The sequence below is a fragment of the Mixophyes fleayi genome, chromosome 6, assembly GCF_038048845.1.
Source record: "Mixophyes fleayi isolate aMixFle1 chromosome 6, aMixFle1.hap1, whole genome shotgun sequence".
Taxonomy (NCBI): Eukaryota; Metazoa; Chordata; class Amphibia; order Anura; family Limnodynastidae; genus Mixophyes; species Mixophyes fleayi.
Window position 1 is genome coordinate 211006792 of NC_134407.1, and position 13389 is coordinate 211020180.

The 13389-nt window shown below is 45.2% G+C and overlaps 2 protein-coding genes across 3 annotated transcripts in view; both read right to left on the reverse strand.

Annotated features, from left to right (window-relative positions):
- Window positions 1–2288, reverse strand: part of LOC142095453 (uncharacterized) — a 52688-nt gene extending 50400 nt beyond the window's left edge. Inside the window, exons 1-3 of the mRNA XM_075178398.1 lie at window positions 2169–2288; window positions 1994–2091; window positions 1721–1832 (exon numbers count right to left, since the gene is read on the reverse strand). Of these exons, the coding sequence (XP_075034499.1) occupies window positions 1721–1832; window positions 1994–2091; window positions 2169–2253 (295 nt within the window). The 5' untranslated portion in view covers window positions 2254–2288. The remainder of the gene's footprint in view (window positions 1–1720; window positions 1833–1993; window positions 2092–2168) is intronic.
- Window positions 1–6554, reverse strand: part of LOC142160027 (uncharacterized) — a 334423-nt gene extending 327869 nt beyond the window's left edge. Inside the window, exons 1-3 of one of the 2 annotated variants that reach the window (XR_012693006.1) lie at window positions 6400–6554; window positions 3787–3951; window positions 2357–2562 (exon numbers count right to left, since the gene is read on the reverse strand). The gene's annotated coding sequence lies outside the window, so the exon portion shown is untranslated. Of the gene's footprint in view, window positions 1–2356; window positions 2563–3786; window positions 3952–6399 lie in introns of those variants that run through there. The other variant, XM_075214947.1, reaches the window with a different exon arrangement.
- Window positions 6555–13389: the final 6835 nt, after the last annotated feature.

Below are 13389 nucleotides of genomic sequence, written 5' to 3' on the forward strand. Positions count from 1 at the left end.
GGCACAATGGGTATTTTACATATATTTTATTTCATAGGAAATTATGTAGATGGTTACAGTATTTGTAAACAGACCCCCTGTACTGAGATATATGAGAAACACCAGAGAGTGTGTGGGGGAGACTGGTCAGATCTCTTGTCTGGTAACATACAGTGACATGATGTGAGGAGGAGAACAGGAGTCTAATAGGGGCTGATGGCTCCTGATGTATAAGAAACACCAGAGAGTGTGTGGAGGAGACTGGTCAGATCTCTTGTCTGGTAACACAGTGATATGATGTGAGGAGGAGAACAGGAGTCTAATAGGGGCTGATGGCTCCTGATGTATGAGAAACACCAGAGAGTGTGTGGAGGAGACTGGTCAGATCTCTTGTCTGGTAACACACAGTGATATGATGTGAGGAGTAGAACAGGGGTCTAATAGGGGCTGATGGCTCCTGATGTATAAGAAACACCAGAGAGTGTGGAGGAGACTGGTCAGATCTCTTGTCTGGTAACACAGTGACATGATGTGAGGAGGAGAACAGGAGTCTAATAGGGGCTGATGGCTCCTGATGTATGAGAAACACCAGAGAGTGTGTGGAGGAGACTGGTCAGATCTCTTGTCTGGTAACACACAGTGACATGATGTGAGGAGGAGAACAGGAGTCTAATAGGGGCTGATGTCTCCTGATGTATGAGAAACACCAGAGAGTGTGGGGGAGACTGGTCAGATCTCTTGTCTGGTAACACAGTGACATGATGTGAGGAGGAGAACAGGAGTCTAATAGGGGCTGATGGCTCCTGATGTATGAGAAACACCAGAGAGTGTGTGGAGGAGACTGGTCAGATCTCTTGTCTGGTAACACACAGTGACATGATGTGAGGAGGAGAACAGGAGTCTAATAGGGGCTGATGTCTCCTGATGTATGAGAAACACCAGAGAGTGTGTGGAGGAGACTGGTCAGATCTCTTGTCTGGTAGCACACAATGAATAATGTGAAGAAGAGAATAAAACTCTGATACAGTCAGATACTTTTTCCTTATTATTTACAGAGGAGGGTGCAGAACACGAGCACCGGGATACACTTCAAGTGCAACATGTGCGTCTCATTAAACATCCAAAGAGTCGTACATTAGTTTTCATATTAAGAATGAAAAAAACAGCCTGAAAACACCTCAGCACCCCCATATCACTCATCCCAAAATACCCCACACTTGCTCCAAAATTTCACCAAATGCCATAAAATATATCCACATGTACTCAGACACCCACAAACTCTCAGATCCCACATGTACTCCAAAACACGTCCACATGCCACTCAGACACCCCTAATGCCCCCAACATATGAATCAGACCTTCTCACATGACCCTCAGACCTACCCTTACGGCTCTTAAACCTCTCCACATGCCCCCACACCTCACCACATGCCCTCACCCCTTGCAACATGCCCCTCAAACCACCCCACATAGCTCTCACACATTCCCCACATGCCTTTCACATCTCCCCCATTTATTTATTTAGTTGTGCAAAGGAGGTCACCTGACCATCAGATCTCCTCCACTTGTACTTTAGACCTCCCCAACTTTTACTTAATTAGCTGTACAGAGTAGGTCACATAACTGGGAAGTGTGCACATTTATAAGAAAGCAGAGAATAAGTCAGGAAATAAGAGATTGTTGCAGTAACTGAATACCAAAAATCTGTAAAAGAAATCTGTATTTAGTGTTTATTACCCACCTGCACTGATATATATAGGAATGTCCTCCTCCTTACACCACTGATCACCCCTCGCATACGTCTCTGCTTCTCCCTCTATGTCTTCAGCTTTAATATTAATCAGGTTTTCACCCTATATAGCCCACACAACAATATAAATAGCATGTCTAAGTAATGTTGTAAGTAGGCATTTGAGATAAAACAATAATAGTTTGTAAGATCCATAAAGCACCACTAATGATAATATAGTGTAGGGTCACTTTGATATTTGGCAAGACCCTCAATTCCATGTACCTGGAAATCCTGTGGGATATTGTGATCTTCCTCTGTACCAACTTGTGAATAACGATTCCTGGGACATCTCTCTGGTGTACTTTTGTTACTGGATCCACCTTTAGGAAACACACACAATGACTAAATACAGGAGGTTCCTTAATGTATTTCACAATCAATTAAAATATTTGCTTACCCAGTTGTGTGAGGGGCCGGTGATTCTCCATCATGACGTCCTTGTACAGATCCTTGTGTCCTTCTAAATACTCCCACTCCTCCATGGAGAAATAGACAGTGACATCCTGACACCTTATAGGAACCTGACACACACAATGATACAGTCATCACCCAGACACATCCCCGGTGTTACTGTATAATGTCCCATTCCCAGCAGTCACCTCTCCAGTCAGCAGCTGAATGATCTTGTTGGTGAGTTCTAGAATCCTCTGGTCATTGTTTCTCTCATGTATCAGTGAGTGAGGTGGAGGTTCCATGATGGGGCTCTGGGTCCTGCTCCATCCTTCTGACCCCTGGGGACCACTGTCGTGTGTCCTATGCCTACCAATTGTCTTCTTCCCTTCTGAGTAATCCTGTGTATTGGCAGACATTAGTAAATGTCTATATGCATAAACTGTAGTTCCTGTACTAGTGCTCAAGCAAAGTGGTGCTAATATATGTATAGATTCCTATAAATAATATCTGTATAAATATGTAGTTCTGCACTTCAGTGTTTATTAGGAAAACCTGTGTATTATAAGGAATAATGCACCTCCTACTGTAGGTTATAACGGCTATTAGAAGTCACATTGGATTTCGGTGACCTGTATAAAAGCGCTTGAGTTTATATGGCCATATAACTTCTCAGTGACTTCTAAGAGCCATACAATTTACAACAGGGAGTACATTATTTCCTATATAAAATCCATTTTGGATACATAGACAATACTCCAATTTCAATTAGGATTACCTAGGGCTACATTCACAACACAGTTTTTCAGATCCACATAGACTCTTCTAGACTTTAGTTCATTCAAATATCAATTGGTTGGCTTGATGTTAAAGGGATTTCCAGCGCTGATTCAACCAGTTGGACCAGGTTAGTAATGGCATCAAGACCGGATGGAAAATTTGTGCTCCTCAATACATTCATGACCTAGTAATATGTCACTTATTTCTATTTTAGCATAGGAAGTCATTATCTTATATTATGTTAATTCAGTATTACAGGGTGATATTAAATGACAATTAGAGTATGTGAATAATATAAACATGGGTACATCTAATTTTTGGAAGTAATAACAAATCCCCATCATCTCTTTGCTGTACCTATATCAAGGGCTGCCAGTCAAATTTTAGCCCAGGGGACGTGACTCTGCTCAGCAGCCTATTAGGAATATTTAAAAGGAAAAAAAATTCAAGGTAGTCCACTATGGGATAGGCCTGGGGACAGATGTCCCCTGTCCCCAGCCCAACCAGCCACTGACCTATATCAGCCCAGAAAGTTTCACCATGCAAGTTAAAAACTCTCTTTCAATGAAAGACTGGACTCTGCCTGTTGGAGGACATAAACTATCCCACACATCTGTATCAATTCAGAATTCAGTAAATAATAGACCAGAACATGGATGGGAACTTCCAAATTGTAACAGTGTATAGTCCTCTGTATTCTGTCTGGAAATTATTAGATTTTGCACAGTTCTTGTATGTAAAAAAGTATTATTAAGACATTCCGAGAATTCCTCACCTCTACAGTCAGGTCCCTGTTTTATTAATAGAGATGATGATGCTAGTATGACATTCCCAGAATCCCTCACCTCTCCAGTCAGCAGATAGATGATATCCAGCGTGATATTTAAGATTCTCTCAGTCATGTGACTCCTGTCCTTGTCCATCCCTAGGTCTAAGGATAGTCTCTTTTGCTGTTTCGGGTGGTGGCTGAGCCCCAAGGCACTACTGTTAGTACAAATAAAGGTAGAAATCTGTAATGTGGAGAAATCAAATAATATCACACTACAAGAGAATTTACTGTAGAAGAGAACATTCCTGAAAATAACTTTACTGTACTTTCCCTACATAAGAAATGTATGGGTTTTTTTTAATAAACGTGCTCAGAGAACAAATCTTGTTAGAAACTGAGGGTGAAAGTAGTAAGGAGGTTGTTTGCATATACCATAGCATATTTTTACACATAGTACAGAAAGAATCCACTTCTTCAGTTTACAATCACAGCTCTGGGATCTGCCTGTGATCCCAGCACTGTCTCCACTACTCTTTCCCTGCACTCTCACCTGACTCCTATCTGCCTGGTCTCCCAGCACTGTCTCCACTACTCCTTCCCTGCACTCTCACCTGACTCCCCTCTGCCTGATCTCCCAGCACTGTCTCCACTACTCCTTCCCTGCACTCTCACCTGACTCCCCTCTGCCTGGTCTCCCACCACTGTCTATACTACTCCTTCCCTGCACTCTCACCTGACTCCCCTCTGCCTGGTCTCCCAGCACTGTCACCACTACTCCTTCCCTGCACTCTCACCTGACTCCCCTCTGCCTGGTCTCCCAGCACTGTCACCACTACTCCTTCCCTGCACTCTCACCTGACTCCCCTCTGCCTGGTCTCCCAGCACTGTCACCACTACTCCTTCCCTGCACTCTCACCTGACTCCCCTCTACCTGGTCTCCCCACACTGTCACCACTACTCCTTCCCTGCACTCTCACCTGACTCCCCTCTGCCTGGTCTCCCAGCACTGTCTACACTACTCCTTCCCTGCACTCTCACCTGACTCCCCTCTGCCTGGTCTCCCCACACTGTCACCACTACTCCTTCCCTGCACTCTCACCTGACTCCCCTCTGCCTGGTCTCCCAGCCCTGTCACCACTACTCCTTCCCTGCACCCTCACCTGACTCCCCTCTGCCTGGTCTCCCAGCACTGTCACCACTACTCCTTCCCTACACCCTCACCTGACTCCCCTCTGCCTGGTCTCCCAGCACTGTCACCACTACTCCTTCCCTACACCCTCACCTGACTCCCCTCTGCCTGGTCTCCCAGCACTGTCACCACTACTCCTTCCCTGCACCCTCACCTGACTCCCCTCTGCCTGGTCTCCCAGCACTGTCTCCACTACTCCTTCCCTGCACTCTCACCTGACTCCCCTCTGCCTGGTCTCCCAGCACTGTCACCACTACTCCTTCCCTACACCCTCACCTGACTCCCCTCTGCCTGGTCTCCCAGCACTGTCACCACTACTCCTTCCCTGCACCCTCACCTGACTCCCCTCTGCCTGGTCTCCCAGCACTGTCACCACTACTCCTTCCCTACACCCTCACCTGACTCCCCTCTGCCTGGTCTCCCAGCACTGTCACCACTACTCCTTCCCTGCACTCTCACCTGACCCCCCTCTGCCTGGTCTCCCAGCACTGTCACCACTACTCCTCCCTGCACCCTCACCTGACTCCCCTCTGACTGGTCTCCCAGCACTGTCACCACTGCTCCTTCCCTGCACTCTCACCTGACTCCCCTCTGCCTGGTCTCCCAGCACTGTCACCACTACTCCTTCCCTGCACTCTCACCTGACTCCCCTCTGCCTGGTCTCCCAGCACTGTCACCACTACTCCTTCCCTGCACCCTCACCTGACTCCCCTCTGCCTGGTCTCCCAGCACTGTCACCACTACTCCTTCCCTGCACTCTCACCTGACTCCCCTCTGCCTGGTCTCCCAGCACTGTCACCACTACTCCTTCCCTGCACCCTCACCTGACTCCCCTCTGCCTGGTCTCCCAGCACTGTCACCACTACTCCTTCCCTGCACTCTCACCTGACTCCCCTCTGCCTGGTCTCCCAGCACTGTCACCACTACTCCTTCCCTGCACTCTCACCTGACTCCCCTCTGCCTGGTCTCCCAGCACTGTCACCACTACTCCTTCCCTGCACTCTCACCTGACTCCCCTCTGCCTGGTCTCCCAGCACTGTCACCACTACTCCTTCCCTGCACTCTCACCTGACTCCCCTCTGCCTGGTCTCCCAGCACTGTCACCACTACTCCTTCCCTGCACTCTCACCTGACTCCCCACTATACACAGACAGAATTTATCGATTCTAAGGTAATAATACAGAATCTGCTATGATAGTGGCAGACAATAACTAAGCTATTGATTTAGATTCTATAATGACTGTATAAGCATACAACTAGAATAATATATATAGTCTACAAAGATAGTGGCCATATACACAGGCAGTAAATAACAGCTGTATATAACTAGGATAACAGATTCAGCAAAGATAGTGACTATATACATATACACTATATAACTAGGATAATAATACAGATTCTGCATTGACAGTTACTATATATACAGACATATAGCTAGGATAGTAATACAGACCCTGCCTGATAGTGTCTGTACATAGACATTACATTGAGATGACATACCTCTCTCCCTATCTCTGCGATTAATTATATCACGATTAACGACAGACATGGATAAAACCAGGGTAATTCTGTTTCCAGGGTTCCTTTTCTCCAACCCTCGATAAACACTAGACGATGTTTTGATGTCCACCACTAATAACGATAGCGACGGCCATTTTGTTGAAGCCAAATCTGCCATTAAGGTGCATACACAATGCTACATAAAATGGCTCCAAGACTGAAGACAAAGTGGTACACAAACAGTAGTTTAAATATTCTCCCGACCTGACCATTTTCTTTTGTATTTGAGTTAACATTGTAGCTCATTTGGTCATTAGTCAGATTATTTTGGTATTCAGAAACTAGCCTGTATTTAACCAGTTTAAACATAAGCACAGACCAGGTTAAACATATTTTATCAGTGCAGTATTTGCTTAATGTACAGTATATTCATAGTTTTTATCATAATATGGTAATACCCTCTTTATGCTCTACTCACGTATTTTATAATTGTAATAACCTTCTCTAAATCAATTAAAACTGAGGAGTATTTATTTGCACCCAGTTATTTAATTTAGCCAGGTTATTGCAACTGGAAAATAGATGGCAAAATAAAAGCTAAAAACACGTGTAAATTATAAATCTATTTATTAGACCGAGATCGGAGTGCCTTTATACAGACGTGAAGCTCTCAGGTGACTTCTACCATGCATATTTTCATTATGTGGCAAGTTTGGCCAGTGCCGTAACTAGACATTTTAGTGCCCTGGGCGAGACAGGGCACCGGCGCCCCCCATCTAAGTGGGAGTGACATTTGCCAAGTGGGTGTGGCCAACCTAATGTGGAGGTGTGGGTAGCACTTTACTGAAAAAATTCTGTTACACATATTTGCAAATGCATGATATCTATATATATATATATATATATATATATATATATATATATATATATAAATATATACACAGAGAGAGATATCTATAACTCTATCTATATTTCTGCAGCATTTGGGTTATCATGCATTTGCAAATATGTGTACCGAGAATTGTATGTGTATGTGTATATATATATATATATATATATATATATATATATATATATATATACACACGCACACACACACACAAAACCTATTAGACCTTGTCTCCATGTCATATATAAAATAATGTATTATATTAAAGATTTTGACTTACTGCTCCTCTTTTTTCGTGTGTTTTCAGAATCCAGGTTAGAGAACTGTGCAATATTTTGTTCTGCTTACCTCAATTAGAAAATGAGGAATATATTTTCTGTGTGTATGTATGTGCATATTGCAGAGTGGGAGTAAGCAGGTATTGAACACCTGTCAATGGTATTTGCAGCAATGCTGAGTTTTATTAGTAGGGGGTGTGATGTGGTCATGAACTCTATTCTATGCATCTATGGTCCCAATAAGTTTCTGTGGGGTCTGAAATTCCTATTTGTGGCCATAAGTCCCATGAAGTGTATCAGGTTGCCTATCAATGTCATAGCACCTGCTACTATGGTAGTTACACCTTTGGCTATTCTGTCCTGAAGAAATATCAAGTGCAGGAGTGGGTGAGGGGGTCTGCTAAATTGTGTGGTCCGGTATGGAGAAGATTACAAGGGGAGAAGAAGGAAAAAATTGGAGGATGATACATTAAAACATTTTTTTTTTACTGTAATTCATCTAAAATTATAATAATATATAACATAAATATAGCAACTGCTAGAAAGTGACACTTAATGTTCATACAACTTTTTAGAATAGCCACTTATTCATTGGGGAGTACATATTTGTATTGATTACTAATTTTAATGAAAGATTCGTCATCTGCTAATATCAAGCACATAAGTGGTTAATATGAAAATCCTTTCAGTAATAAAATATAATAGTTGTACACAGTTGGATCAGACACTCAGCTCTTTTACAGTCAGCACTGTCACCTCTATAAAGGAAAACGATCAGAGGAGAGAAAGAAAAAGAAGACACATGCAGGGGTGTGTGAAAAGATACAATTTAAAGCCCCACCTATCCGAACCATATCACTGGTGTGGAATCTACTACTTAAAAGTGCAGACTTCAAGCAGCAGTCATAACAAATAAAGAAATTACTTTTTTCTAGCAGTGGTGGTCAGCGGTGATCGGCGCTATAGCTGCTGCCGGGCTTCCTGCATTGGCATTTGGAACATGTGCGTTCCAAATACCGAACTTCCTGTCAATGGAACGCATGTGCGTTCCATTGACAGGAAGAGGTTGTTTCTAGTGGGGGAAGCTCAAGCCGGCAGGCAGATGGATGCAGAGCTGAGTGCAGTGATTGAGCCTGGGCAGGTAGCGGGCGGCTGATGCGCCCCCTTGGGCTTGCGCCCTGGGCGATGGCACCGCCCGCACCTCCCTAGTTACGGCTCTGAGTTTGGCTTATGCCATACATTACATATAGCCACGCTTGCCTACTCTCCCAGAATGTACAGGAGGCTTCCGAATTTCAGGGAGCCCTCCCTGAAGAAAAGGCACCCTCCCGGATCCTGGCGGAGGTGACGCTTAATGACGTTATTTACCCCCTGTGCGATTCTGTGTAACTTGGCATTAATTAGTAGGGGGCAGGGCTACGTTAACGTGATCTCGTCACCTCAATCCCTCCCGCAATTGTCACCTGACCTCCTTCTGGGATCTCCTTGGAGAGGAGGTAATAAAAGTTGGCAAGTATGCATATAGCCCTTTTACCTCTTGGTCTGTTTGTTAATAGCCAGTCTTCTTTTATCTCAGTTTGTGTATAGTATAGTATAGTATAGTGAGCACAGGCTGGTATAAAGTATGATTTGTTAAGTTAGTTGTGCATCAGATTTATTTAACATAATGTAAACAGTTTTATATTAAGGTAAGGGCTGGAAGAGTCCATTTCCATCCCTATTCTGTGGTATTTGCCTGGGTTGACTTGTAACTGCAAGTTAATACAATAGTTAATACAATAGTTTCAACAGGTAGATCCCAGACTTTGGGGTAAATGTATGAACCTCCGATTCCTGCAAGTCGCCGGAAATTGCCGACTTTGCAGGGAAAATTTAAAGCAGCGATGGTTTGTAAAGGCAAGTTTACCCTTACAAGCCATCGCCGCTTTAAATTTTCCCTGCAAAGTCGCCAATTTCCGGCGATTTGCAGGAATCGGAGGTTCATACATTTATCCCACGGTGTTGTTTACTAAGTTCACATAGTGGAAATTTCCTTTTAACGCATTCTCTTCAATTCAACAAGGTGTTATGACTTAAAATTGCTGCATTGGGCTTACCACAGTGAATGGTCTGTGGCAGGGATCCTTTTTACTCCTTTTTCGTTCCCCGTTTATTCCTATCGCCCAGGAGAGTTGAGTAATGATCATGTTTAAATAAAGATTAACGGGAATATTTATTAACTAGAGCATTTTTGACACGATCATATTCATTTCTTATCGGAATGATAAGGAATGAAATGTGGTGAGCATTTATTGAAAGTGTTCTGACGGAACAGTCATGATAAGCAGCTGTCCCGGCGAACACCTATCTTCTCTATGGCCACTATCGCAAAAAGTTGTCACCTTTGTGATAGTAAACAGAGGGGAGAGCATGTAGGATGCAGTGAGGGATCCAAAGATCCCTCTACCACAATGTTCTCCCCATAGGCTTCAATGGCGTTAGCCATCTGGGACAAGTTCTGAAAATCTTGGATTTTTGGAACTTGTTAAATCACGCAAAAAATAGAAACCAATGGAGATTGCTTTTGCGTTCGAAAACAGTGAGAAAGCAGCAGCGATCCTTTAGTTATAAATAGAAGAGATACTTAAAATTGCAGTGGTCCCCTGAAAATGGAAATTTTGGGAGGATTAGGAGTTTACTAAATAGGCTCCGAAGACCAGCCAGGATCTAATGTGCTGAAGATAGCATGAATCATGATCCCCCACTTATTTATATATGGGCTTGTATGTATACTGTGACTTTATGTACTCTATAATATAGCTCTGAAAGTCCTGTATCCACCCCTAGAGAGACCGAGCCCACAAAGACTGTGCCACATGCAACCTGCTCTATAGATGCGCTGTGCTGGCTATTGTCGCTGCAGTTGCCAGAATTATGCATCCAGTGTGCTGGCCATACACCGCTGGAACTGCTGGTCAGTTCGGACCTCGGTAACCTGCAGAAAGCACCAAACCGGTTAATTCAGGGAGTGGACAATGCTAACTACATCAGCAGTGATTAGGCTCCTTTGATGTGGGAGCCCCTTATCTGCAGATTTCTTGGAGCCACAGCCAGCAGGGATCCAGGAGAGAGATGGGGAGTGCCCCTGCCTCTATCTAGCCCCTGGTAGATAAAAGCTGCCAATCCGGGAGAAAGAAAGGGGAGATCCTGCCCAGAAGTCACCGCCATAGGAACCACTGTGGAAGGGATCAGTGGTGCTTGACTAGAACTGGCTTGGGATTAAGGTTTCCTCTGGACTGTCTTTGAGTGCGAAAGAGGAAAAGCAAACCTGAAGTTGGGTTTAATGAGACTGAATCATCGTTGGTTAAGGCTTTTTGAGGACTGCTAAAGCTCTGTGAAGAAGAACTGTGATAGTTGGATATTTTTTTTCTACCTAAAATCTGTGAGCCCTTGTAAGTGTGTGCCTGCCGAAAGCAAGGTGCCCCCGACAGCTACCTTTCCACCAATAGGAGCAAACAAAGCCTGACAAATTCAGATTTGTCTGAAATGGATGCCCCATGGATTAGTTTTAGATCATTCATGTAATGTATTTTTTCCCCTTTATGTTATGGTGTGATTGGTTAACTGTTTCATAAAAGTGCTATAGTGCTGTTGGCGAATTGTTAAATAAAACATATATTTACCCCACTGCACTGCACTGCAGCTCAGCTGTACCTGTGTGTCTAATCTACAGTTCTCAGCTCACTGAGCTCCTCTACCTGTTTCTGTATTTCTGCATGTCTGACTCAGCCCTGCTTATTCCTGGATATCAACTCACAGAGTTACCATCATTTCCAGGAACTCAACGGGATGCCCGCTGCCTGTCTCCCGCCTGCCATCTCCTCGGGATGCCCGCTGCCTGTCTCCCGCCTGCCATCTCCTCGGGACGCCCGCTGCCTGTCTCCCACCTGCCATCTCCTCAGGACGGTCTCCTGGTGTCCCCTGCTGCCTGTCTCCCGCCTGCCTTCTTCTCGGGACATCTGCTGCTTGGTCTCCGGCCGCCTGATCTCCTGCTTCTGGTCTCCCGCCGCCTGGTCTGCTTTCCTGGACATCTGCTGCCAACTCCCACCTGGACCCTGGGACTGCCCTGCCCTGCGACCCTCAGGATCTCCTGTCTCCCTTGTTCCTGATCTGAACCTGTTCCTGGGACTGTCTCCGTGACCCACCGTAACTCCACACCTGTTCCTGAACTCTGGTCCCTCCAGTCTGCTCTCGCGACTACCTGTGGACTACCCTGATCTCTGGACTCCCTGGACTCTCCTGTTCCTCCTGGTATAGGCTCTCTGCAGCCATCCATTACATTTACTACCATGTGTTTTTCATTTTAAAATTTACCTTAAGTTCTTTTAACTTATTTTTCTTCAATTTAATTTTATCTTATTGTAGTGTATTTTACCTTAATTGTATTTGCACTTTAATTAATTTATCTCCATTTCATTTTATCTGTATTTTACCTAATTGTATTTGCACTTTAATTAATTTATCTCCATTTCATTTTATCTTTAGTGAGAGGGAGATCTTTAGTGTATTTTACCTTAATTGTATTTGCACTTGTAATTAATTTATCTCCATTTTATTTTATCTTTACGGCACTTTAAATTGTGTTTGCCACTGCCCTTTGTTCCTGCTCCACTTCATTGTTCTCTGCAGTCCTTCCTTTGTTCTTGTCTTACTCTGCTTTGTCAGCCCATATCTAACTTGACCACTCTGGCCCACTTCTGCCCCCTGCTGCTGCCCTCACCTCGGCGCTATTTGCCCTTACCCTCTTCTTGCCCCTTCTCTCATTCCCAGTCCACCCCGCTCCTTTCCTATACCCATCCTCTCCACTAGCCCCTTTCTCTCGCTCAACTCTCACTGCCCCACCCCTCACCCTCCCCCTCGCTCCATCAACCCTGATAATCTCATCCGCATCTCCCCTCTTCCCTCCCTCCCTTTCTCTTGTGCCCTCTGGAACTTCAGGTCCATCTGCAACAAACTTTCCTCCATCCATGACCTCTTCATCTCCAACTCTCTTAATCCTCTTGCCATCACTGAAACCTGGCTTACTTCTTCTGATACCGTTTGTCCAGCCGCTCTCTCCTACGGGGGCCTCTCCTCTCCTTCACCCACTCCACCAGACCAGACGAGCGTCCAGGAGGCGGAGTGGGCCTCCTCCTAACCCCTAACTGCACTTTTCATGTCATTCCTTCTTTACCTTCCCTCTCCTCCTTTGAAGTACACTCCATCCGTCTCTTCTCCCCCATCCACCTCCGTGTTTCCATCATCTACCGTCCCCCAGGCCCCTCCTCCCTTTTCCTTGACAACTTCGCTGCCTGGCTCCCCCACTACCTTTCCTCTGACCTTCCCTCCATCATACTTGGCGACTTTAATATCCCTATTGACAACTGTTCTGACCCCGCCACCATTAAACTTCTCGCCCTTTCCTCCTCCCTAGGCCTTACTCAGTGGACCTCTTCCCTCACCCACTGTCTTGGTCACTCCCTTGACCTTGTCTTCTCTCATCTCTGTGATCTCTCTGACTTCTCCAACTCTCCCTTCCCACTATCTGACCACCACCTCCTCTCCTTCACTCTGTCCTCCTCCCCTGCTCCTGCCTCACCTAAAGCCACCCTCACTAGACATAACCTGGATGCTATTGACCCCACCTCCTTCTCCTCCTCTCTCGAAACTCTCCTTTCACCCCTTCCCTCCCTGGCCTGTCCCGACCAGGCCTCCTCTCTCTACAATCACTCCCTCACCACTGCCCTGGACGCTGTTGCCCCGGCCTCTTCTATCCGCCGACGGCACATTATTCCCCAACCCTGG